Genomic DNA, 25,614 nt, shown 5'->3' with positions numbered 1-25,614 from the left:
CCTCCATGTTTGCACAGTAGCAAAAAATGCTTTCTGAGCTCTCAAAGTGCTTCACATACATTAGCCTCAAAGTTTTATGACAGCCCTATAAGGTTGGCCAGTACTGCGCTGACAGCAGGCCTGAAAAGGGGAACAGTAATTCAAGCCGTGCAGTTCTGTTTTACCCCATTCTAGCTCCAAGGAGCTCAGGATGGCACCTATGATTTCCCCATCCCTATTTCTATCCTCACAACAATACTGTAAGGTAGGCTCGAGATCAGCTGTGAACTTCAGGACACAGTGGGAGCTTGAACTCCGGGTTCCAGGATTCGAAGCGGAGCCTTTCCAATTCATGGCTGGGACAATACACTGCAGTCCCTTGCCCCTTTCTCTGGTAGCCCACGTGCTAAATAATTTCAGCTATAATAGAGCTTTTCGGAGAATTAACAAGATCTGCCCGAACTGCTGCCATCTGTTTACTGTGATCCTGACAGCCATTTACACAAGCGAGACCTGGAAGGTATCAGAGGCGTAGCGCCAACGTGGCCAGGTGGGGCATGACGCCCCGGGCGTGTGGCATGGCGGGGGCATTCCAGGGCACGGCATGGCGTGGCATGGTGTTCTGGGGTGGGGACGGACGGCAGGGCGTGGTGCGTCCTCCAGGTGGAGTTCCCCCACTCCTGGAAGGCATCAACAAGTATCAACAGCAGGCTCAATGTCTTCCAACAGAAGTGTCTGTGCCGAATCCTGGAGATCCGTTATTATGACCACATCACCAACAAAGAGGTGCTTCAAAGGAGCAGCTTGAGCAAACTCTACACCACTGTTGCACACAGAAGACTTTGACTGACTGGCCTTCCACCCCTGCCCCGATGCTCCGAATGGAAGTAGGGCTACCCTCCATCAGAACAAGAATCCATGTAAGAATACTTTTGTATCATAAAACCTTGGCAACTCTTAAAGTCCAACCAATTAGTAAATCCGAGCTATAGACACATGACAAGAACAAACAGGGGGGAGGATCAAATTTCTCCCATATTAGCTCTTTACGAAATTCCTGATCTGAAAACTATTCATAGATGGGAGGCTAGCAAAATTCGTGACTGGCTCTATAGTAGAGATGCTCTACAAGACAAACAACTTGCTTCCATTCAGAAATACTCCCCATGGTTCTCCTGCGTCAAAAAGAACAAATGTTACGCACGATATCTCACAAATCTCAAGGAAGCAAACCTAAGGAAATCATTCACTTCCCTGAGATATCAGACATTTAAATCAGAACAATTACTGGGGAGATATGATAAAACACCCAAAGAGCTACGTGTATGCAGATGTAGTTTAAATCAGAGTGACGACATAATACACTACACACTTCATTGCCCTTTTTACTCTGCTATCCGCAACGAATACATCAATGATATTCTGTCAGGCCTGACAGGTAGTGAGGAAGAGAAAGTTTGCTTTCTGATGGCAGACGTGTATGCTGAGGTTACATTCAAAGTAGGGATATTCATGTTTTTAGCAGAGAAAATCAGAGAACGGTCAGATCCCAAAGACAGCAATGAGGTGGATACCTTCCGATGCCAAACAACAGTGGGTACGCCCCCAAAAAACCTGGAGGAGAAAATTTGAGCAACATCTGAAGACACCGAACTTGGGCTGAAATCCTCGCCCAAGACCGGAACTACTAGAGAGCATTTGTTGCCCGATATGCTACTTAGCAGGGGAGGATCTAAGTAAGTTATAGTAGAACTGGGATCTCCTCACAGCCAAAACAAATTGATTCAGGCAGGACATTCAACAGAGCAAAAACTGTCATGATGAGGGTTGCCAACTCCAGCTTGGGAAATTCCTGGAGATTTTGTGGGTAGAATATGGGGAGGTTGGTGTTTTGGGAGGGGAGAGGTATAATGTCATACAGTCCACCTCCCAAAGCAACTGTTTCCCCACAGAGGGAACAGATCTTGGTCATCTGGAGATGAATTGGAATAATGAGATATCTCCAGGTGCCACCAGGAGTTTGGCAGTCCTGGTCATGATTCTTCTCTTTAAATCAGATGCCAGAGACGTTCCAGGGTCAAAGTGGGTCTAGTTCTTATTAAAAGACTGCAAAATACTTCCACAGAGGACTGAGTTACCACCAGCTACAGAGACTGCTACAGGAAACTCTTGGGTTCCACAGAAGTCACCATGTTTGGTTCCTGTAGCAAGACATACACACACCAGTCCTGAGGGGATTGCGTGTCTTTTTGTAGTCACCATGTTTGGTTCCTGTAGCAAGACATACACACACCAGTCCTGAGGGGATTGCGTGTCTTCTTGTGGCAGGGAGAACTATACTCATCCCCTTCCCTGCTCCACATTGATGCTGAAGAACCTGTACTCAGAACTCTATCCTCCATATTCCCAATGCTTTGTAGCCTAGCTTTGATAGGAGGAATCTGGACCAGGGCAGTAGGGGAAAGGAGTAGAGTGGCCCTGTGGGCACCAAAATGGGCATGCCCCCTTCTGTGGGGAATCTGTAGACCTGGGAGCAGCCTGAGGGGAGCCACTGATAATCTTCAGCTCCTGCTGCCTACCTCCCCCTTTGCAGTTTTCTGCCCCTTGGTAAGAATGTGAACACTCTGGACCCCAACACCATCGCCACCGGAGACTCTGCCCTTTATCCCGTGTCAGGACCACAGGCTCCCTATTTCTCCTCTTTCATTGCTGCCTCTGAGGAGCAACCTGACCCATGGAGAGGGGATGTTTGTCCACTTAGCTGAAGTTTATTCATTTGTGGCGTAGGAGATTAAGAGCTCGTGTATCTAATCTGGAGGAACCGGGTTTGATTCCCAGCTCTGCCGCCTGAGCTGTGGAGGCTTCTCTGGGGAATTCAGATTAGCCTGTGCCCTCCCACACACGCCAGCTGGGGGACCTTGGGCTAGTCACAGCTTTTCGGAGCTCTCTCAGCCCCACCCACCTCACAGGGTGTTTGTTGTGAGGGGGGAAGGGCAAGGAGATTGTAAGCCCCTTTGAGTCTCCTATAGGAGAGAAAGGGGGATATAAATCCAAACTCCTCCTCCTCCTCCTCCTCCTCCTCCTCTTCTTCTTCTTCTGCTGCTTCTGCTTCTTCTTCTGCTGCCGCCGCTGCTGCTTCTTCTTCTGCTGCTGCTTCTTCTTCTGCCGCTGCCTCTTCTTCTTGGCTGCCCTTCAGGCTCAGTGCAGCTTTCGGCCAGCAATACACAACAGACGTTCTAATTACCTCCATTTGGCAAGGAAGATGGATACCACTACTGCCCTCAACCAAAGGCCTGGCAGAAAATCCCCATCTTACAGGTGGAACTGTAGTAAATCCCGCAGAACTCGGGTCTCATCTGACAGAGCATTTCATTGGCTAAGGCCAAAGCCAAGAAAACTCTGGGCCTAGTTGAGGACTTAAAATTACTCCCTGTCCCTTGAAGGGCACAAGAGCAAGACCAGTGAAGGGACAGGAGAGGACAAGCCATAAAGAAAGTCAGCCTACCAGTGAGAAGACTGGAGGCATCTCGGTTTTTCCAGCTCCTTCCCAAGCATCTATAGCTGTCCACTCTTCTGCACAGTTCTGTAAGAGCCCCGTGTTCACCCACTCTTTCCCCCATTCAACACACCCTTCCATTTGTGACCCCAAGCCGTCTACAATGACAGAGTTGAAGTGCTCATTGGTAAACACGAGCAAATCCAAAATACTTTGCGGCAGTCTCGGTTTCGCTGCTCAAGTGTAGCGGTTCAAACCTGTCAGGCCAACCAGAATGTTGTAAGTTGACAGTCCGAGGGCAACAGAGAACTTGATCTTTGCCTATCAGGAGGGGCAGCAGATGCAGCTTGTCACGATAGTGTCAGAAGGAGAAACGGGACCAGCTGAAATTGTCTTCTTAAATGGTCTGAACACCCAAGAAACCATATATTGAAATTAAGGACAAGGCAATTTTTCCAAAAAAAAGGACAGTAAAAACCCCAACAGAGGTCATCCACGTGCAAAGAGGGTCTTAAATGAAAAGTTCACCCAACAAAGACCGGCCAGGGCACTGCTGTACACGTCAGCAAGAAGCCCTTAAAAGCCCCTGAAATGTTTTGCAAAGAGCGAAGACGTGTGCAAGCTGCGTATCCAGTAAGCGTTCTCTGCTTCTGCCACAGCGTAGTCTAGACTAGCACTTCCCAACTGGTGGGCCCCAACCCAGAATGAGACACACAGCCTACAGCAATGGGGTTGAGGCGTTCCCATTTTTATTGGCATGTGCGTGCTCTTTCCTCCCCCCCCCTTACCGAAAAGTTTGGGAACAGCTGGTCTGGACTGACATCCAAATGGCAAGATGTTAGTGGTTTTTGTACCACTGTCAGGCCACGCTGGAGTATTGCATGCCGTTCTGGAGGCCTCACGTCCAAAAGGATGTCGAGAGAATGGATTGGGGGAAGAGGAAAGCAACAAGAATGATTGGGGCTCTGGAGACCAAACCCTGAAAGGAAAGAACATAAGAACTAGCCTGCTAGATCAGACCAGAGTCCATCTAGTCCAGCACTCTGCTACTCGCAGTGGCCCACCAGGTGCCTTTGGGAGCTCACATGCAGCATGTGAAAGCAATGGCCTTCTGCGGCTGTTGCTCCTGAGCACCTGGTCTGCTAAGGCATTTGCAATCTGAGATCAAGGAGGATCAAGATTGGTAGCCATAGATCGACTTCTCCTCCATAAATCTATCCAAGCCCTTTTCAAAGCTATCCAGGTTAGTGGCCATCACCCCTTCCTGTGGCAGCATATTCCAAACACCAATCACACGTTGCATGAAGAAATGTTTCCTTTTATTAGTCCCAATTCTTCCCCCCAGCATTTTCTATGAATGCCCCCTGGTTTTAGTAATGTGAGACAGAGAAAATTTTCTCTCTGTCAACATTTTCTACCCCATGCATAATTTTATAGACTTCAATCATATCCCCCCTCAGACGTCTCCTCTCCAAACTAAAGAGTCCCAAACGCTGCAGCCTCTCCTCATAAGGAAGGTGCTCCAATCCCTCAATCACCCTCGTTGCCCTTCTCTGCACTTTTTCCATCTCTTCGCTATTCTTTTTGAGATGTGGCGACCAGAACTGAAAGGCTGGAGGGTCATGTTTATTCTGGACAAGAGGAGGTCGCCGTAGCTCTCTTTTAAGTATTTGAAGGGCTGTCACTTAGAGGAGGGCGAGAAGCTGTTCCTGTTGGCAGCAAAGGACAGGACTCGCAATAATGGGTTTAAGCTACCAGCAGGAAGGTACCAGCCCGATACCAGGATTTTTTCTTTTACAAGAAGAGTTACTCAACAGTGGAACTGGTTACTCAACAGTGGAACTGGTTGAATAGAGAATTGCTGAGGCCTCCCTCACCAATTGGACAAATACTTGTCAGGGATGCTCCAGGATGAGAGGGGCTGGGGGGGGGGGTGGACTAAACGGCCTGTATGGCCCCTTCCAGCTCCCAGGTCTACATATAACTGTAAAGGAAGACAAGCCTGTTGAAGTTGTGATCTGTCAGTCAGGGAGGGGATGCAAAGGCATAGGACAGTGGTGGTGAACCTTTGGCACTCCAGATGTTATAGACTACAATTCCCATCAGCCCCTGCCAGCATGGCCAATTGACCATGCTGGCAGGGGCTGATGGGAATTGTAGTCCATAACATCTGGAGTGCCAAAGGTTCGCCACCATGGGCATAGGAGGTTAAGAGCTCGTGTATCTAATCTGGAGGAACCGGGTTTGATTCCCAGTTCTGCCGCCTGAGCTGTGGAGGCTTATCTGGGGAATTCAGATTAGCCTGTACACTCCCACACATGCCAGCTGGGTGACCTTGGGCTAGTCACAGCTTCTCCGAGCTCTCTCAGCCCCACCTACCTCACAGGGTGTTTGTTGTGAGGGGGGAAGGGCAAGGAGATTGTCAGTCCCTTTGAGTCTCCTGCAGGAGAGAAAGGGGGGATATAAATCCAAACTCTTCTTCTTCTTCTTCCTTTGAATACTCAACTGTTAAGTAGAAATAAGGAGCATGGCGATGCTCTAGCAACATTTATTTTGGCAGGTTTAATTATTTTGTACAAAATATTTTACAATTTAAAAACATCTCCCGCCCCCGACACCATCAAAAATCATATACATATATTTATAAGAGCCAATTATACGGGAAAGGGTGAGCCTGTGCACAGAGAAACCCAATCCTTCCCCCCCCCTTTTTTTTTCTTTACAAGAACAAAATTGCAAAAGGATCATTAAGAGGAGCCTTTGGCTAACCCTGAACTATATTTTCACAGATCTTGAAGGAGCCTGCAGCAGGAACTGGGTAGGGAAGAAAGTACCGGGAACGGAGCACCTGCCTTTTCTTGGCTATCCACACTGACAAGGATCAATCATTTACAACTGCTCAACTGGTGCTCTGCAGCAGCTCTCAAGACGCCCCCGCGAAACTGAGGCTTAGCCAAGTCTCAGCCCCAGGTCCCCTCCCTGCTACTTCTGCAATGATCAAGACAGCAATAATGCTCAGCATTTTATAAAGTGCTTCCGAACTGTCCCAAGCACTCGAAACGCGTCATCAGTTTACTGACGTCGGCTGCTGAAAAATCAGCAGAAATCAGAGAGTTTAAAACGCCGGAACGAGGCGGAAAGTGGGCTTGGTGTGTGTCAAACAAAAAAGCAGAGGCGGGCAGAAAGCAGGAAAAAAATTATGCACATGTTTAAAAGGCCAATTGCACCGAGGAAGGGGATTGTGTGCAAAGATTGAAAAAAAACTCGCAATCCCCTCGGACTTTACAAGGACAAAGCAGCCGAAGGGCAATTAGAAACGCACGGGCTTCGAGGCTGCGTCCATGGATCTAAACCGCATTTGTAGATACGACCATCTTTAATGCAAGACACAAGATCGCAGTGGAAAATTTTGAACATGATAGGCAACCGTCAGGCATGAGGGCGTAGAAAAGGGGGACAAGGCGCACTGGCATTTTAAATGCGACTGGAAGAGCCAGTGGAGAAGGACAGACTTGGATAAAACAGGCTTGAGGAAGGTCCTGGCTGTGGGGCAGGTCAGGTATGGATTGAAGTCCACCTCCACCTGGACCTGAACGCCCCTGCAACCCATCTGCATCTGTCCTACCTACCTGTGAACTGGGGAGGCGGCCATCCAAGGGTACCCTCCTCCCTTGCTAGCACCGTTGAAGATTTCTAAGCGTCTGCATGCTTGACAGCATCAGTGCCAACCAGCATATTCCACATACAAACTTCTAAAGAACTGGAGAGGCTTCCGGCCCATTGGCTTAGCTAAATGCTCCACCCCCTGGCGACCCCTCGACAGGCTCTTTGTGAGAGCTGCCTGCTTGTGGGGTTGCCCTTCGCGTGCTAGAAGAGTGCAGCGCGGCGCAGAGCGATCAGGATTTCCCCTTCCTCAACAGACCTGTTCTCACTGCTCATGGGAAAGACCCCCCCTGATATTTCCAAAAGGATCGCATCATCATCAATTGTGTCAACTCTATGTTAAACCACCTTACTAGAATCACAACCTTCAAACGGCAGCTGACCAGTTTGGGACATCCTTTGCTTTCAGATGTTCTTATCTGTACGCAAGACATGCAAAAAAGCAGTAACTTTTCAAATTCACACGCTTAAACCCTTCCACTGCAATGGTGCATCCTGAATTATTCTTACATTTTTAAAAAAGGATATGCGTACAAATGCAGTTTAAACGTTTGGCAGTGTGATATGTTTCAGCATCTGTGTTGTAGTTCTGTTCTTCGTTTCTGGCCTGTGTTCCTCTGTATTTTTGTTTGTTACATTGCCACTGAGGCTAATTAAGACACAACAGCAACTGCTCTTCACCCCAAGGGTGCTTTGGTTAACCCTCAGCTGGCTCCTTCGGTTCTCCCCTCCTCTAAATAAGTTCCTGCTCACACTGGAAGAGAAAGGGAGCTGACGCTTCCCCCTGCGCTGTTACTGAGAGTATGCTGCTCCTGTGCTTCCTGAAATACTTTCAATCACTGAGCGTTGCACCTTTCAAGCTAGCAGCACTTAAGAAGGTGGAAGTCTAGAATTTCACATCATGATTCAACGCTTTGAAAAAGAACCCTGAAACAGAATCATCAAACAGGGAGATGCACTCAGAGTGCCACCACGCCCACCCAACTGGTACCCTGTAATTTTACCACACAGACTCGGATCACTTCCCCCAGTACCTAGGGGTCCTAACTCTCCCCCCGCCCCAGACACCCCATGGAAGCACAGAGCTATACAGCAGCAGCTCCGCCATTCTAAAAAGCATGTCTGGTGGCCGTTTGGGGTCAACAACATGATCCCCGGATTAGCATGCCTCCTGGATTAGTGGATTTGCTTCTCTTGAAAAATGCAAACCCAGAAGTCCTGCATGGCCAGTGAGCTGCACTAGCTTGACACCACAGGGGTGAGAGGAAATGAGACCAACACAAAACAAGGGGAGGTTTGCCCTGTGTTGAAATAGAGGCCGGGAGTTGCTCTGGAATCCTGTGGTGCGGATAGGAGGGCTAACTGACCGATTGTGTGTATTTCTAGAGGGAGGCGGGGGGAGGAAGAAGATCAGAGCAGGTAAGGGCTCATCCTGCATTCACAGGGGAGCCCATCCCAGAGTCATTGCTGCAGGCCAAAAGCCTGCAGCAAGGTTGGGAGGTCTCGGGCGTCGGCCGCCGCATATAGATCGCTCTGGCCCAGCATGGAGAGGGCCATGCGGAGGGTGCTCCAGATGTTGTCAGACATGGCGCCCTGCTGCCCTCGTGGTCCCCGGCTCTTCTGCTGCATATGCAGGGCCTCCAGGAAGTGCTCCACGGCCTCTCTGTGGAGACAGCAAAGCAAGGTGATTGGCAATGGGAGAAGGTCCAGAGAGACAGATTCCCCCCAAGCGAGACGAAGGCAGGCAAAGGTAACAGTCACCAGGTTCCCATCCACACTTGGTGCCACCTGGTGTCCTCCAGACCTCTCTAACCCAGACACACCTGAAGCTGCAGAACTATCTGGGGTTAATATATTGGAAATGGAGGTTGCCATCCTGACTCTGCATCCCTTCCCCAGGGAAGCCATAAAGCTAGTGTAGGAAGCACAGGTAACAGAAGATGCTCCTGGGAAATATAGTGCTTCATGAAAATGGGAGGGGCCAGAAAGGTAACGAGTGAGCAGAAACAAGGTTCATACATATTTGTACACACTCTTTGGCCCCTTCCGCACACGCAAAATAATGCATTTTCAAACCACTTTCACAACTGTTTGCAAGTGGATTTTGCTATTCCGCACAGCTTCAAAGAGCACTGAAAGCAGTTTGAAAGTGCATTATTCTGCATGTGTGGAATGAGCCTAGGTTAAGGGCCAATCCAGTCTGCTTTGCCTCCCAGCTCATTTCTCAGGCCTGTATGCACAGGAGACCTTTTTCACTTGGTCCCTTCCTCAAAACTGTTTCCAAACGGCAGTGCGTCCAAGCATTTTGACACTGTGGTGACAGTTAAGCCAGTTTGTATGCTGGGCGGCAACTCCCGACCACCAACACAAGCCAGGATCTCACCTTTTTACTAAGGGGAAGGAAGAAAAAGAAGAAGAGTTTGGATTCATATCCCACCTTTCTCTCCTGTAAGGAGACTCAAGGTGGCTTACAAGCTCCTTTCCCTTCCTCTCCCCACAACAGACACCTGGTGAGGCAGGTAAGGCTGAGAGAGTTCAAAGAGAACTGTGACTAGCCCAAAGTCACCCAGCTGGAATGTAGGAGCGCGGAAACACATCTGGTTCACCAGATAAGCCTCTGCCACTCAGGTGGAGGAGTGGGGAATCAAACCCAGTTCTCCTCATTAGAATCCACCCACTCTTTTAACCACTACACCACGCTCCATAGCCTCAGAGAAACAGAGACACAGAAACAGAGAGAAAGAGAAAAGGCAAGACAGACAGTACAGTGGAACCTCAGTTTTCAGTGAAAAATTTGTCCCGGTTTTCATTGATTTGCCTCGGTTTTCATCGATTTGCAGTAAGGCGCAGGGGTTTGTGGAGAAAAATCACCCGGACAAAGCTGTTGCAGGCCGTGTCTGCAACTTGTTTAATGACAATGTACTGCCCCATTTCAGACAAATCTTAAAGAGGCGTTAGAAACAGACCTCTTTGGACAGCTCTGAAGTTGGTCCTAGTGTTACTGTTTCTTACTGTTTTCAGCATCAAACACTATGTTTATTCACCAAAAAATGTGGTTTTGGTACGTTTTGTGGTGCCTAGAACGGATTAATTGGATTTACATTGATTCCTATGGAAAAGTTTGCCTCGGTTTTCATCGATTCTTTTCGGACGGATTACCAACGAAAACCATGGTTCCACTGTAAGTCATGGTGGTTATACCACTACCCACACTTTGTGAGAAGGGGACCAAGCACTTGGAGTGCCTTGGAGTATCTCTCACCAATTTTTACTCACCGGTGAGCTCCAAGATTGATACAGCTGATGCCCAGGTTGTAACGGGAGCGGATGTAGCCTGGCTGTAACTCCAGGGCCCGCCTGTAAGCTGCAACGGCTTCCTCGCTCCGGTTGCCATTGGCCAAGGTGGCGCCCAGCTTGTTCCACAGGAGGTGATCCTAGAAACAGATCCAAGAACAGACTTCAAAAACTGACCAACAGTATAAAACTAAAGCCGATCAGACCCTGCTCAGTCTTGATCCTACAGTTTAAAGCTGGCCCCAGGTCAGCTGAGCAAATGGCCCAACACGAGGACGGGGGCTGCTGGCCCCACTCCTGATCTCCACATGGAGATGGGGAAAGACCTGCTCACTGGCGTTCAACTGCGCCCCTGCCCTGAACTCCACAGTGAGTTCAGGCTGGGGTACAGTTGCGTGCTGCCCAATGCACCCCCCAGGAAATGGTGTCCGGGGATCCAGTCACCCCCACCCCACGCACAACCCCCTTGGTACGCCAGTGGCCCTACAAGGTTGTTGTGAAAATGACATATACAAAGTCACTTTTAAATAGTATTACATAAGCATAAGCATAAGCATTTTATTGTCATTGTGAACGCACAACGAAATTTACAGCAGCATTCCTCGATGCACACAATTTCAGACTCATACCCCATTATCACTTTCCCCTTCCTCCACCCATCCCTACACAGCCCTAAACACATCAACACAAAGCCGTGGAGTTTAGCATATCCACAGCTCTAGAGTAGAAGCTGTCTCTAAGCCTCTTTGTCCTAGTTTTTGATATAGATTACCATGCTTATCAAGATCAATGCCGGATGGTAACAGTTCAAAAAAAAAGAGAGAGTTAATGCTGGATGAGATGGGTCTCTCAAGAATATTTTGGGCTTTTCTTTAGGCTCTCGGGAATTATAGAGTTCTTCCAAGGAGGGGAGAGGGCAGCCGATAATCCTCTCTGTGCAGTAGTGATCACTCCTTTGGAGCGCCTTCCTATCTGCCACTGTGCAACTGGAGAACCATACACAGATGCAGTAGGTTAAGACACTCTCTATAGCACAGCAGTAAAAGGACACCAGGAGTTTTCCATTCAGTTGTTGTTTCCTTAAAAGTCTCAGATAGTACAGTCCTTGCTGGGCCTTCTTAACCACCACAGCAGTCTGTACGCCCCAGGTCAAGTCCTCTTTAATCATAACGCCCAGAAATTTAAATAAATTCTGTAGGGTCAGGCTGTCATCTCTAGGGTTCACTGAGGTGTGCTGATCTTGTGTTAGGCTGTACCACTTCACCCTGCAGGCAGGGCTATACTACTCTATGCAAAAGAAAAGATGGTCACCGGCCACTCTCCTGGCACTTGCCTTTCTCAATGCTCCACAGACCATCTTTTCAGGAACTCCTCCTTCCAGAGAAAAAGCTCAGCACTCTCTACCTTGCGGTACACCCTCTTTTTCTCGACTGTTGCCAAGCAACCCAGATGGTGACCCACCCTCGATCTACAAGGCACTGCAACCAGACCCAATGCCAAAAAAAAAAAATAGTGCGGGAGACCCAAATATCTTACTAAATACATTTTATCCCACTGAGGAGAGCAGAACGTTGTGTATAATTCTCCCCTCAAGCATTTCATCCTCAAAACAACTTTGAGAAGCTGAGAATATATAAATGGTCCAAGACTCATGGAAATTGAGGATCTGAACTAAGGCCTAGCCTAAAACACAAACTACTGAGCCACACTGGCTTTCGAAGAGAAAAGCTAGCAGCCCACGGTAAAGGGTTTCAGTGTAGCCTTTTGCTTGATATGACAGCCTTCTAAAAGGAGGGATTTAGGTTGCTGCCGTCTAAAGGCGCATTCAATCATGCATGACCATCTATCGCTGAGGGGGTAAGGCCTTGGTTCAGTAATAACATGCCAGCGAGAACTAGGCCCCACTTCACAGGTCTTGTCCCCCTCCCCTTTCCTTCCCAGCCAGCCTGCTCCTCTCTTACATTTGGGCGTGTGCTCAGGGCAGCGGTGAAGCAATCCACAGCTTTCTCGTACTCGCCACTCAGGTTGAAGAGAACCCCCAGGCCACACTGCACATCGGGATCCACAGTAGAGGTGTTGCTTCTCACAGCTGCCAAGAACAGCTCCTTCACTTCAACAAAGAGCGAACTGGGGGGATGGGAAGAGAAAAGCAGTGTCCTCACACACATCAGAATTTTCCCACTCCTCCAAGGTTGGCAACTCCAGCCTGTGAAATTCCTGGAAATTTGGCAGGGGGCGCCTGCAGAGGATAGAGTTTGATGATGGGAGGAAGCTCAGCAGGGACATTCTAGGACAGTGGTGGCAAACCTTTGGCACTCCAGATGTTATGGACTACAATTCCCATCAGCCCCTGTCAGTATGGCCGATTGGCCGTGCTGGCAGGAGCTGATGGGAATTGTAGTCCGTAACATCTGGAGTGCCAAAGGTTCACCACCTTGGTTCTAGGACTTCTGTTTCTCCTGGACTCTATGGTATGCCAGAGAGTCCACTCTCTGTAGTATAGAGATCAGTTGTAATTTGAGAGAACTCCAGGCCTCATTCTGAGGCTGGCCACCCAAATTGCCACACTCCCTTGGCTTTCCCCAGACTTACTCTGTTAAGAGGGAACCCAGGATACGCCTGGAAGGCCCAAGGCCCGGACTGTCTCCTGTAGGCTCCTTTCCCACCAGGTGAGCATAAGCAGGTTTGTGGCGCAGCCAGTCGCGCAGAGTTTCACAGGCCTGCTTCTGCAACGACTCGTTGGTGAAGCTGACCGCCAGAGCCATGAGGGCTGTGAGGTTTGTAGGGCTCAGCTCTAGACACCTGCGAAGCAATCATGGACAGCAAGGAAAACAGTTAGCACGTGAACATCACAGCAGTCCTTTCTGAGAGGAGTACATTTTGTATCCTTAGTCGTCCTGGGACATTCACATTGGCCAACAGATGTGGGAGATCTTTTGTGAGGAAGATCGCTGCCTGCTTAAAACTTTTCCCTACCCTCTGGGAAGATTATTGCTCCCTGTAAATGTATGTTTTTAACTACAGCAAACATAAGGATCTCCAATTGTACGTTTCAAGGAGGGAAGGGAGTGACGGAGGAGGCAGAAATACCTGGACATTATATACTATTTGTTAAACTATAACTATAAGATAATTATACTATTTTTTCTTCTTCTTTTCTTCCTATCTTTCCTACTGACCCTTTCCCTCAATTAGATGGAGAAACTTAAGTATTGCTTCTTTTTTCAAATCATAAACAACTGTCTGTATTTTAATGAATTGAAATTGAATTAAATATATTTTTTTAAAAACCTTTTCCCTACCCTCAAAATCTGAGGACAGGGAGAGCTTCACATCCAAACTCTCCTCCCTCTGCCACGTGAAATTCTTAATGCAGTACAATTAAAAGTTAACAAGCAAAAGAAATGTAGGTTTTCCCAGCTAGCAGATCCACAGTAAACCTGCCAATTGAAAGGAACTGTGTGTCATGAACAGGAATGGAAGTACCAGGCAGGGAAAAGGGGGGGGGGGGAAGGGGGGTTAAGTTTTCCCCTCTTTTGTTTTCTGATGACTTGCCACCCACCCACCCCCCATTTTTCCAGTGGAAAAAACTGGAAATTTTTGAAGAACGCTGAACAAAATCTCATACGATTTCTGTTTGCTTTTGAAACAAATGAAATGTATTTAAGACAAGGCTTTTCTCACTCACAACAAAATGTACAACTACCTATGGTATTAGTTACCTTCCTTTCCTTTAACAGTACAGGTTTACTGGCCAAAGCCTAAAGCCTCAGGTACTGCATATCAATGAACACTAATGAAAACATCTGCAATGGATACATTTATAATTTTGACAACAATTAATGTGCTAGAATATGTCTAATTATTAAAGAGCTCAGTGTCTTCAATGTTGTAAAGTTTAACCCGATATACCAATATGCTAGTAGCCCTACCTAATGTGAATGCACAAGACTCTTTCTGTCCAAACTATATACTCTCTTCTATATGTAACATCTGTGTTCCCACTGCAACTTTCATTTTTTCCCCTAGGTCTCAGATAGCAAAAATTAAGACAGGTGCCCAGGGCCTTTGTCAAATGTTAGGTATATTTGCAGTTTTGCTTGTAGAAAATCTCTGCATTTACACTTTAAAATATCAGAAATATGCCAAATAGAGCAATTCCATACCCTAAAATTATATCAGAGATCCATTTGGGCTGCTAGAACAATGAAATGTTTAATGTATTGTCGAAGGCTTTCATGGCCGTATTCAACTGGTTCTGGTGGTTTTTCCGGGCTGTGGGGCCGTGGTCTGGAGGATTTTGTTCCTAACGTTTCGGCTGCATCTGTGGCTGGCATCTTCAGAGGTGTATCACACAGAGACGTCTGTTTCACATGTGTGAATTGTGTGAAACAGACTTTTCTCTGTGATACACCTCTGAAGATGCCAGCCACAGATGCAGCCGAAACGTTAGGAACAAAATCCACCAGACCACGGCCCCACAGCCCGGAAAAACCACCAGAACCGAATGTTTAATGGATTTGCTAGGAAAGTAAGCATGGTACATGTAATCCTTTCCGCTTTAAAATGGCCAGATTAGCCGCCACAGCATTGCAAATGCCCCATTCATAACCTGAACTATGACTGCCACACACATAGCCTTTATGTAAAATCAGGAAAAACGAGGAGAGTAGAATTGGTAGTTTTGTTCTAAGCAGTGTGAATAAAAAGCGATTCAGAGGAGTCACAAAGTCAGGGAGAAAGGAGAAACCTGTGGACTCAAAACAATCCAGGAAGGTTTACATGCTTGGTGAGGTCTCTCTTCATTATTCCTCATAGTATCAATAGAAAATGCAGCAGCTCTGTGGGGGAAAGGACCATGCTAGAAGATGGCTGCTGTTCTGCCTGTCTCACTGCTTCACAGACCCTTCTCTGGAATTCCTTCTTCCAGAGAAAATCCTCCACTCCTCAGGGGAAAAAAACACCTCATCTCCCTCTCTTGGAGTTCACCATCTTCTTTTCCTGTCCTGTTGCCAGGCAACCCATCCTCTACAGGGTTACCAGAATAGGACCATTGTGGAGGGAAAATAAGCCACATATCTTCATAAAATTCATTTAAAAGGTTTACACATATAGAGAGAGAAGGGTTTCAAAGGCTGAATGTGAGCAAATCCTGAGACCTCATCCCCATATGCTACTCTGTAGCAGGGGTCCCCAACCTTTTTGAGTCTGTACACACAGGTGTAATTCTGATGCAAGGTAGGGGGCGCAACTACAAAATGGCCATCATAGGTGGAGGAGTCAACCACAAAATGGCTGCCATGAGAGGCAGAGCCACGTACAAAGGAAGTCCAAGTGCAAGGGCATAAAATAAGTAATTTTAAAAGATATGCAGGGAAAGAGCAGTGAGAAAGAGAATAATACCCAATACCATAGTGATAGTTCTCACTGAAGCAATGTTACTGGTGCCAATCAGATCGCCAGTGGCCAACTGGAAACCGTATTGGACTGGAGCCCCACCTGGCCCCAACCACTTTCTAAAAACACTTGGTGGGCACCACAAAAGGTGTCAGTGGGCGCCATGTTGCCCACAGGCCCAACGTTGGGAACTGCTTCTGTATAAAAAGAAGTGCATCTTAACGACACCAGAGAAATCGTGATAATAATAAATACAATTCTACACAGCTAGACTGAGGCGCTGAAGCCAAAATCGTCATGGGAAAGGCAGGTTTACAAGTAAGATTTGACATGTGGGCCTGTCCAGAAGGTGGCATTACATCTTCAGACTCTTTTATCGACAAAAATGGAGACAAGGGCTATCTGGCAGTCAAAGAAAGGCACAATACCAGGATTGTCTTGAGGCAGACAACTCACCGCCTGAGCGCGCTGATCGCTGCAAGTTCCTGCTCATTCTCTGCTTGCGTCGTCCCCAGGTACTGCCAGGCCTAATACACAAATATTATGAGAAGAGGGGATAGCCAGCTTTCTAATCTATATAGAGCTGGACAGACACTGCAGGTGGATTTTTTTGTAAACATTTTTATAGGCACACACACAGGCCGACTACCCACTGCTGGCGTTCCCTGGCCTTACCCCACTCTGGTGCAAAAAAAAAAAATATTGGCAAACAATATTCCATGTTCCAGCTGAACGGGGGATGTAGGAGGGCAGACAAACAGCAGATGGCACCTGGTGCTCTCTCTCCTACACTCACCTCCATATGGTCAGGATTCTGCTGGACGGCAGCCTCAAAGAACTGGACGGCGTTGGGAAGGTCCCCTTGCTCCAAGCATTTCAGCCCTTCTTCAAAGGCATGCGGGTGATCCCGGACAGGGTTGTCTTCTTCAAACTGGTATCCCTATCGGAGAAGGCGAGAAACAGTTTGTGTCTTGTTTTTCTAAACGTATCGTATATTTTTTCTGTTGTCGGAAGAGACGGACCCCACCACCAACAACAACAACAGCACCTCCTACTTTTTTCAAGGGCTGGAGGAAGGAACACAGCGGTGGGTTGACTCATTTCCTCCTCTCCAAAATTTTTGAGATCCTCGACAACCTTGCTTTGGACCCAGGAGGGGTGATGCGAAAACAAGCCCCTCCCGTCTTGAAGGTGTCACGAGGCATCAGACTCAAAGAGCTGCTTGTAAAACGAGTTAGGCTGAGAAAGGCTTGGACAAGACCTTTAGACTCAGCAGGGATTTCCCCCAAGTCTCGCAAATGCCTACTCTGCCCTCTGTAGCAAGCGGCCCTCCCACGGCATCAGGCAGGAAAGAAGGGCTGAAGGGGTTCCCTTTGAACATCATCATTTGTGGCCCTCTGTGGCTATGCTGAGTAAGGTGGTAAGGAAGCCAAGAGATGGTCTCTGGTGTCAGGAGAGGAAACAGTATCCTATCTTGGCAGGAAAACCTCTGCAGTCCAGGAAATGGTTAAGACTACACACACACACGGCCACATGTACACGCACAGAAAAACAAGTTACAACCAATGTGTTGAAAGGATGGAACATGGACTCTTCCTTCAAGCCACTGGAAGGAAATCCTAAACATTGGAAAAGGGCAGACAGGTAGAAGCCATGGATGACCAGGGAAAGGAACAGACCAGCACTGGCTAAGCAAGGGGATCAGCCAGGCATCAAGTGAGATATTGGGATTGTCATGGAATGATGCTATCGCTACAGTAAAGGGAAGTCACAAATGACTGTGAAAAGCATCTTTGCCTTTTGATCTCCTGGAGGGAGGACAGGAAACTATGCAGAGGTGCCAGGATGAAACTTCAAAGGCTTAAGTTACCTGGTGGCCTGAACAGAGTTTTCCTGAAAAGGGGAAAACAAAGGTTTTTGAATTCCATCTTGAGATGTGGTCAGAGAAGCATCTCTGGGCCATGGGTTCCCGGAATGGGGACAAAGAACCAAAAGGAATGTAACCAGCTAAGCAATCTCTAAACGCATTTATGTTTTATTTCTTCGTTTTGAACTTTTACAATAAATCCTTAAACAATCAGCTGGTCTGGAGTCATTAGGAGGGAAAAGGACCTGAGACCGAGGTGGGATAAGAGTGGCTCTCCCAAGCTTAATCTCAGCCTCAGTCGTCATAGGGATTCCTTTGCTTGCCAACCTCACAGAGCTGTCAGGCAAAAGGACTTTTCCCTTCTCACTCCTTTTGGACTCTACCGGGTCCGGAAGCAGCCAGTCACTAGAGAATGCAAGGAACAGGCAAAGACTTTTATCTCCCACTACTTCCAGTCAGTGTGGTGTAGTGGTTAAGAGCAGGTGGACTCTAATCGGGTTTGACTCTCCACTCCTCCACATGAGTGGTGCACTCTTATCTGGTGAACTGAATTTGTTTCCCTGATCCTACTCATGAAGCCTGCTGAGGGACCTGGGAATAGTCACAGTTCTTCAAAACTCTTAGCCCCGCCTACCTCACAAGGTGTCTGTAGTGGGGAAAGGAAAGGAGCTTGTGAAGAAGAAAAAGAAGAAGAAGAAGAAGAGGAGGAGGAGGAGGAGGAGGAGGAGGAGGAGGAGTTTGGATTTATATCCCCCCTTTCTCTCCTGCAGGAGTCTCAAAGGGGTTTACAATCTCCTTTCCCTTCCCCCCTCACAACAAACACCCTGTGAGGTAGGTGGGGCTGAGAGAGCTCCGAGAAGCTGTGACTAGCCCAAGGTCACCCAGCTGGCGTGTGTGGGAGTGCACAGGCTAATCTGAATTCCCCAGATAAGCCTCCACAGCTCAGGCGGCAGAGCTGGGAATCAAACCCGGTTCCTCCAGATTAGATACACGAGCTCTTAACCTCTTACGCCACTGCTGTTCCTTTGAGGCCATTTTGAGTCTCCTTATAGGAGAGAAAGTGAGGGGGAAGGGTATGAGTCCAAACCCCTCTTCTTCCTCCTGCTGAGGAAACATGCTTAAAGGAAACAGGATCACCACAGGTCTGTGTGTGTAAATGCTGACAAGGGGAAATACAGGATGGGCGAGGTATTGGGGGAGGGCTTCTTTCTCCTATTGCTTCCTGTTTCTCTCTCCTTCCACTCTGCAGTTCCTTCCAGGAACTCTCTTGTCATGTTCTATTTACAGAAAGTCTATAAGTTCCAGGCACCGCACAATCGTTTTCCCAAAAGACAACTACTTGCTGGGCCTGCAAGATCTAGAAGGTAAAGGGGAGGGGGGAGAGACAGAACGAGGGCTTATAGTCCCACGGACAGCATCACCAGGGCACTGGTACCTTGTCGTAAGAGGAGCTAGCAAGGTCCTCGTAATCCGTCAGCCAAGGATGGGCCTCTGCGTCCCGCTTGGCCATTTCCTCCCACTCGGCCTGCAGCTTGTCCCAGAAATCCACATCTGACTGAAGGAAAAGAGAAGAGTCAGGTAGGCCCAGAGGTGGGATCCAGCAGGTTCTCACAGGTTCCTGAGAGTAGGTTACTAATTATTTGTGTGTGCCGAGAGGGGGTTACTAATTGGTGATTTTGCCATGTGATTGTTGCCTTAGTTATGCCCCTCCTCTCAGCAGTAGTGCGCAGAACTTGAAGCAGTCTAGCAGGAGGAGCACCGGCGTGTGTGGCAGCCTGCGCCTGCGTGCATTCGTTTCCCGCCCAAGGACCGGCGCAGCGGCTGCGTCCTTGCCACAGCCCCGCCCAGGAATGCCCCACCCCCGGAATGCCCGGCCACGCCCCTGGAATGCCCCGCCCAGCCCCATTGGCGCTACGCCACAGTTTGAATCCCTCCACCATAGGAACCTGTTACGAAAATTTTTGGATCCCACCACTGGGTAGGCCCTACCCTTGTGTCAAATTTCCAAAGAGTGAGTGAGTGAGTGAGTGAGTGAGTGAGTGAGTGAGTGAGTGAGTGAGTGAGTGAGTGAGTGAGTGAGTGAGTGAGTGAGTGAGTGAGAGAGAGAGAGAGAGAGAGAGAGAGATCTTCTCCGGCTTTCGCTGAAGAGAAGGGCTCAAGTCACCCAGTCCCTTCACGTGACTCCCATTCAAGCATTCCTCCATCGACTCCACTGTTGGCATGCGGCTCACCATTTGGGGGCTTCGGTGTGATCAGACGGTCAAAGAATTATTTGGGGTGGCTGCCACAGGAGTCTCGGCAAGCCGGAGGAAGAAACCATCCACCTTCTTGCCGCTTCCGCAAAGGAGCTGCCATTTCCCCCATGACTCTGGTCAACCCTGCCCTGTTCTCTTATTGAGGTGCCCTACCCTGCCTAGGAAAGTGAGTGAGGCCCTGCCCCCTAAGGGTTTCACGACCCACCTGCCTGACAGCAAATTACCTCTACAGCCGTCTTGGCTTGCTCGAACTCGGCATCCAGACCCAACATGTCCCCAGCATGTGTGAACTGATCCACCCAGGCTTCGGAGGCGTTCTACAAGGAGAGCAGGGCAGAAGGTCATATGATGGACAACGTTCTGAAAGGGAGGCGCACCTTTTGTCCTTGTTGAGCAAAGCACAGACTGTACGCACAACTATTGAAACCTGGCTTCAGGGCACAAGGTCAGACTGCTACGGGTACGTATGAGCTGTGGCAGGTTCTACTCTGCTCCTAGGTACTTGTCGGCATGCTTTCGTGGTTCGGGACCCCAACACTTTGCCGCCGCCCCCTCTTGGAGGGGCACTGTCAAGGAACTAGTTCATTGGCTACACAGACCATGCAGCCCGGGAATCCTACCTGCTGCTGTATAAACTCAGTTGCCCATTGCTCTGCCTGATCCTGGTCTCTGGGGGTAACGGTCACTTGATTTGCCTCGATGGACACCCTCCCGTCTCCAATCTGGCGGACAAACTTTAGGAACTGCGTGAAGAAAGGAGAGACAGGGAGAGGGCTTCACCGGTCGGCTGTGATGCTCTCACTGCCCTTTGGATGACCCCGGACCCTACGCTGGGCAGAGCCAAATGAGGAGGAGAGAGACAGTCATTCAGCTGGACTCAGGCAGAAAGAACAGGGGACTAAGTGGTGGGGGCTTTAAGGCCCCCAATCAGCTAGAACTGGGGGTGTTCGTTGCAAAAACAAGGTCGGGGTGGGGAGCCCAGAAGTGGCCTGCCAGAAACTCATCTTATTTATTTATTTATTTTATTTATCAGTCTTATATACCGCCCAATCCCCGAAGGGGATCTTAGATACCCTATGCAGGAGCAGGAGTGGCGTAGTGGCTAAGAGAAGTGGCTAAGAGCAGGTGCGCTCTGATCTGGAGGAACCAGGTTTGATTCTCCACTCTGCCGCTTGAGTTGTGGAGGCTTATCTGGGGAATTCAGATTAGCCTGTGCACTCCCACACACGCCAGCTGGGCGACCTTGGGCTAGTTAAATACAAAGCGGAGCCTAAGACAGTACGAATATCAACAGCAAACAATACCCCTGTCTGGCTCTAATACAGGATTAAAACCTCCAGTTGAATGAAAATCTTTAAAAAACATATATATCCTGAAACATATAAACCATACATGTAGTGGACAACATCAATGAGTCTGGAACACAAACACACACATATACACAAAAAGGGAAAACCCTAAACCAGGGGTCTTCAAACTGTGGCCCTCCAGATGTTCATGGACTACAATTCCCATCAGCCCCTGCCAGCATGGTCAAGTGGTGGGGTTCATGGGAATTGTAGTCTATGAACATCTGGAGGGCCATAGTTTGAAGACCCTTGCCCTAAACCAATTCACATGCGACAAGTCTCTATTATGAGATCACCATATCCCATGGTGGGATCATCATATTCTGTAATGTGTGCACAGTTCTTCTATGCCCCTCCAGAGCTGACAGCGGCAGGTCAAGCGTGTTTAGTGGTCTCCAGTTTCTATCTCCTAATACAAAATATCTGTCCTTACAGGAAGGGGTGTGGTGCATCTAACCAGGCTTCATGCTGGAGTAAAAGAGAGGAGAGGATCTCTTTAATTACTGTCGTGCCCCCACAGAGCCTTTGTTTCCCTTTTAAGATTTGTTTCCCTTTTAAGATTTAGTTCACCCATAGTCAGTTTGGTTTTGCCTTCTTGTTAAGTCTTTCTTGGGAGGGTGTTTTAGTTAGACCTTGCCCCTTTAAGACTTTTCCCTGCAGGCAATTTCCTTTTCTCCACCCAGAAACCCTCTGTGTTAATTATTCAGCTAGTCAATGAGGTGCTAAGGGTGAAGATCTCCACAATGTTCGTAAGGTCCGTATAACCTTATGGTGGGCTAAAGAGAAGTCCACATAACCTTATGGCAGATTAAAGAGAAGTCCATATATCCTTATGGTAGCTTAAAGAGAAATCCATAGGTTATAATGGTGGGCTAAAAAGAGAACAACCCAAGTTTATCTACAGTGAGAGCAAAGAGCAAGGATTCCAGAGCTACAAGGAAGCAAGAGACTGTCAACCATCCAACAGCAGCCAGCAAAGAACCAAGTCTGCAGCTTCCTACAGCCTGAAGATAAGCAAGTACTCTGTTTAGTTAGACCAGGGGTCCTCAAACCATGGCCCTCCAGATGTTCATAGTCTACAATTCCCATGAGCCCTACCACTTGGCCATGCTGGCAGGGGCTAATGGGAATTGTTGTCCACGAACATCTGGAGGGCCATAGTTTGAAGACCCCTGAGTTAGACCCTGGGAGGAGATAGGGTCTTGTTTCTGTCCCTGAATAAAAACATTTTAAGAACTGTAGAAACTGACTTGCATTTCCCCTTTCTGTCCCAACCAAAAACAGGGCACCTCAAGCAGAGATACTTGGGGGGGGGCAGAACAATTACCAAAAAAAGGTTACAATGGGGATCATGGGACTAAAAGCCATGTGGGATCCAGGCAGTGGTGGGATCCAAAAATTTTAATAACAGGTTCCGATGGTGGTGGGATTCAAACAGTGGGGCCGCCGCATCTCCAGTCCCTATTGGGCAGGGAGGTTGCTTTAGTAACCCCTTCTCGGAACTCAGGAAAAATTAGTAACCACTTCTAAAGAAGTGGTGAGAACTGGTTGGATGCCCACCTCTGGATCCAGGCTGTAATGAGGAGGAAAACCGGGCAAAGCTAAATGAAAGAAGTTGGCTGGATCCAATGCCGGTGTGTGCCTGCCCATCACAGATTCACTGCTGGCCACCCGTGTGTAGGTGGGTGGGAAGCTGCCAAGGGATGGTCAGATTTCTATCACTCATTTCTTCCCTCTAGCATAGTCATACGTTTCCTCCAGCATAGCCCCATGAACACACACAGAGATAGGGAGGGGTTGAGAGTGACTACTTCAAGGATGCTCAGTGGAGTTCATGACTGAGTGTGAAAATTCGAACTCAGGACTTTCTGTTGCAAAGCTGGCCCCTCTGCTTCTCATTGGCCCTCTAACAACAATGTGGCACCTACACGGAAATAACACGGGGCCCTCAAATGAAGCTCTCAGTGGAGGCCAAACAGTTTTACTAACCATCAGTCCATATCTACAGTTGCTGGCCTTTTCACAGGATACCAGTTTGGGTACTTCCATGACAATGGGAAGCCCTTACACAGTACATCTATTTAAAAAATTAAAAATACAGCGCATTTACTATATTTTTTTCTCCTAGATAGGGAGGCCTCCAGAGGCAGCGCTTTTGTGGGAAAGAACAAAAAATGTACACCTTTGAGGGAAAATTTACACCTTCAAGTTTATTATTATTCTGTATGAGGCTGCTGACTTTTTCACCTGCCTATAGGGAAATGATGTGGTACAGTCACCACCTGACACGCAGTCCTCATGCAAAAGGTTAGTGAAAAGAACATAATCAGTGGGATTGGTACCCACAATCCACAGCACAGGAGTGAGGGAACACATCACCTCACACACACGAAGCGAGGAAAATAACATTTGTTCTCACGTACCACACTGACTTTACACTTCCCTGTAATAAAAGGGGCAAGTTGAATTTCGGGTTGTTGTTTTTTTTACCTCAGAATTATTCAGTTTGGGGTCGTCCACTTTTGCTAGGAAATCGTTGGCCGTTTTCTTAAGATCATCTTCAGGTTGATATTCCTCGTACCTGCAATCAGAAAGCACAAACTCGGTTCAGGAAGAAAATGAAAAGATTCTGAGTTTCTATCAGGGAAAAAAACCCCTCTAACACTGTACTGGGGACAGTAGTTAACTAGCCAAATTCTGCTGACTGTTCATCTGCTTTGACATTAAGACAGGGGAAAAGGGGGAAAGTTACTCTTACAAAATACCAAAAAATAAATACTGAAGGATGAAGGAAAACAAATACAATATTCTGATATACATTCTTAGTAAGAGATATGGGGCTGCTTGTCCCCCCACCCCCACCCCTCTGACAACAGTTAGGGACTGACCTGTTACCATAGCAGAACTTTTCCCAAATAGTCCAACTGTTTTAACTATCAGCATCTCAGCACATATTTTTAATAGCTACTGGTCCTTTGCAGTTCTGGCCCACTGAAGGTCTCCTAAGATCTATCTGCCAATTCTAGAGAACAGAACTGCTTTAGAGTCTGAATCGTCACATATAAAATCTCACCATGCCAGCACGAGAAGCCAAATTGCTCACCATTTATCAGCCAGCGTTTGGTCTTCCGATTCTCCTAACCACAATTTCTCCTCTGATTGCTCCAAATATTCCTCGGCCCACTTGGCCGGTGATTCTGACAAGGGATCTTTGGGGGAAGAGAGAATAATTAAAATGAAAGGAGGAAGGTACTTGTGTATTTCTGAACATCCCCCCCTATCCTATCAACTATCATCTGCCACAGAGAAACACCTGGTTATGATCGTTTGCAAGTACAAGTATGAGAACAATGCTAGGCTACTGGCAATTTTTAAAAAATGCTGCTTTTGCACACTTGAACAAAAAGTGGTCTAGGCCCCTTCCGCATCTGCAAAATAATGCACTTTAAATCCGCTTTCAATGCATTTTGTAGCCGGATTTTACTGTGTAAAATAGCAACATTCACTAGCAAACAATTGTGAAAATGGATTGAAAGTGTACTATTCGGCATGTGCGGAAGGGGACCCAGATCAACTCAAAGTTCACTGAGGCTTAAAGTTCCATTTAAGTTAAAACAAGTGTGACACGGCTGGTTATTTTAGCATGCCTTATTTCCCAACAAACTACAGTTGGATCAAAAGGGAGAAAAACGCAAAACCCAACACAGAGCAGTGCGACTCAAAGTGATTTGGGTTATCCCTTTGGCAGAAATAAGTATGCTTTGTTAGAATTCCTGTATTTTCAGATGAATGAAAAGCTCCTGTAATGGAAGTCGTAGTCAAGCAATAATGATCAGAAGGACCTGGAAAGCAATGGAGGAAGCTAACACCAGGCCAACATGAAGGCAAAAGAACACTGGTTACTGGGGCTTCGAGAAGACAGCCATCAAGAAATTAACTGTATTGTCGAAGGCTTTCACAGCTGGAATCACTGGGGTGCTGTGTGGTTTCCGGGCTGTACGGCCGTGTTCTAGCAGCATTCTCTCCTAACGTTTCGCCTGCATCTGTGGCTGGCATCTTCAGAGGATCCTCCAGCCACAGATGCAGGCGAAACGTCAGGAGAGAATGTTGCTAGAACACGGCCGTACAGCCTGGAAACCACACAGCACCCCAAGCAAATTAACTGTTTGTTGCAGCCAGCCACCAAAAGAAGAAGAAACAACCAGCTCAAGTTGAATTCGCAGACTGAGGCTGAACTGTGATCTATTTATAACCTGATTTTTACCCCATTGTTTCTAACATAGCAGCTAAATTTCTTGCCTTAGCCATAAGATT

At 47.8% G+C, this 25,614-nt stretch overlaps 1 protein-coding gene across 2 annotated transcripts in view; it reads right to left on the bottom strand.

Annotated features, from left to right (window-relative positions):
• Positions 1-6,007: 6,007 nt before the first annotated feature.
• The window catches only part of PEX5 (peroxisomal biogenesis factor 5), a 28,199-nt gene continuing 8,592 nt past the window's right edge, over positions 6,008-25,614 (bottom strand). The window contains exons 6-16 of one of the 2 annotated variants that reach the window (XM_048503562.1): positions 24,404-24,509; positions 23,791-23,881; positions 20,572-20,694; positions 20,176-20,268; positions 19,132-19,251; positions 16,626-16,769; positions 16,286-16,356; positions 13,025-13,234; positions 12,394-12,559; positions 10,415-10,572; positions 6,008-8,801 (exon numbers count right to left, since the gene is read on the bottom strand). In XM_048503562.1, the coding sequence (XP_048359519.1) occupies positions 8,600-8,801; positions 10,415-10,572; positions 12,394-12,559; positions 13,025-13,234; positions 16,286-16,356; positions 16,626-16,769; positions 19,132-19,251; positions 20,176-20,268; positions 20,572-20,694; positions 23,791-23,881; positions 24,404-24,509 (1,484 nt within the window). In that variant the 3' untranslated portion in view covers positions 6,008-8,599. The remainder of the gene's footprint in view (positions 8,802-10,414; positions 10,573-12,393; positions 12,560-13,024; positions 13,235-16,285; positions 16,357-16,625; positions 16,770-19,131; positions 19,252-20,175; positions 20,269-20,571; positions 20,695-23,790; positions 23,882-24,403; positions 24,510-25,614) is intronic. The other variant, XM_048503563.1, reaches the window with a different exon arrangement.

Source organism: Sphaerodactylus townsendi, linkage group LG07, assembly GCF_021028975.2.
Source record: "Sphaerodactylus townsendi isolate TG3544 linkage group LG07, MPM_Stown_v2.3, whole genome shotgun sequence".
Lineage (NCBI taxonomy): Eukaryota > Metazoa > Chordata > Lepidosauria > Squamata > Sphaerodactylidae > Sphaerodactylus > Sphaerodactylus townsendi.
Note: the sequence above shows the minus strand (reverse complement) of the source record. Positions and strands in the feature narration are given on the sequence as shown.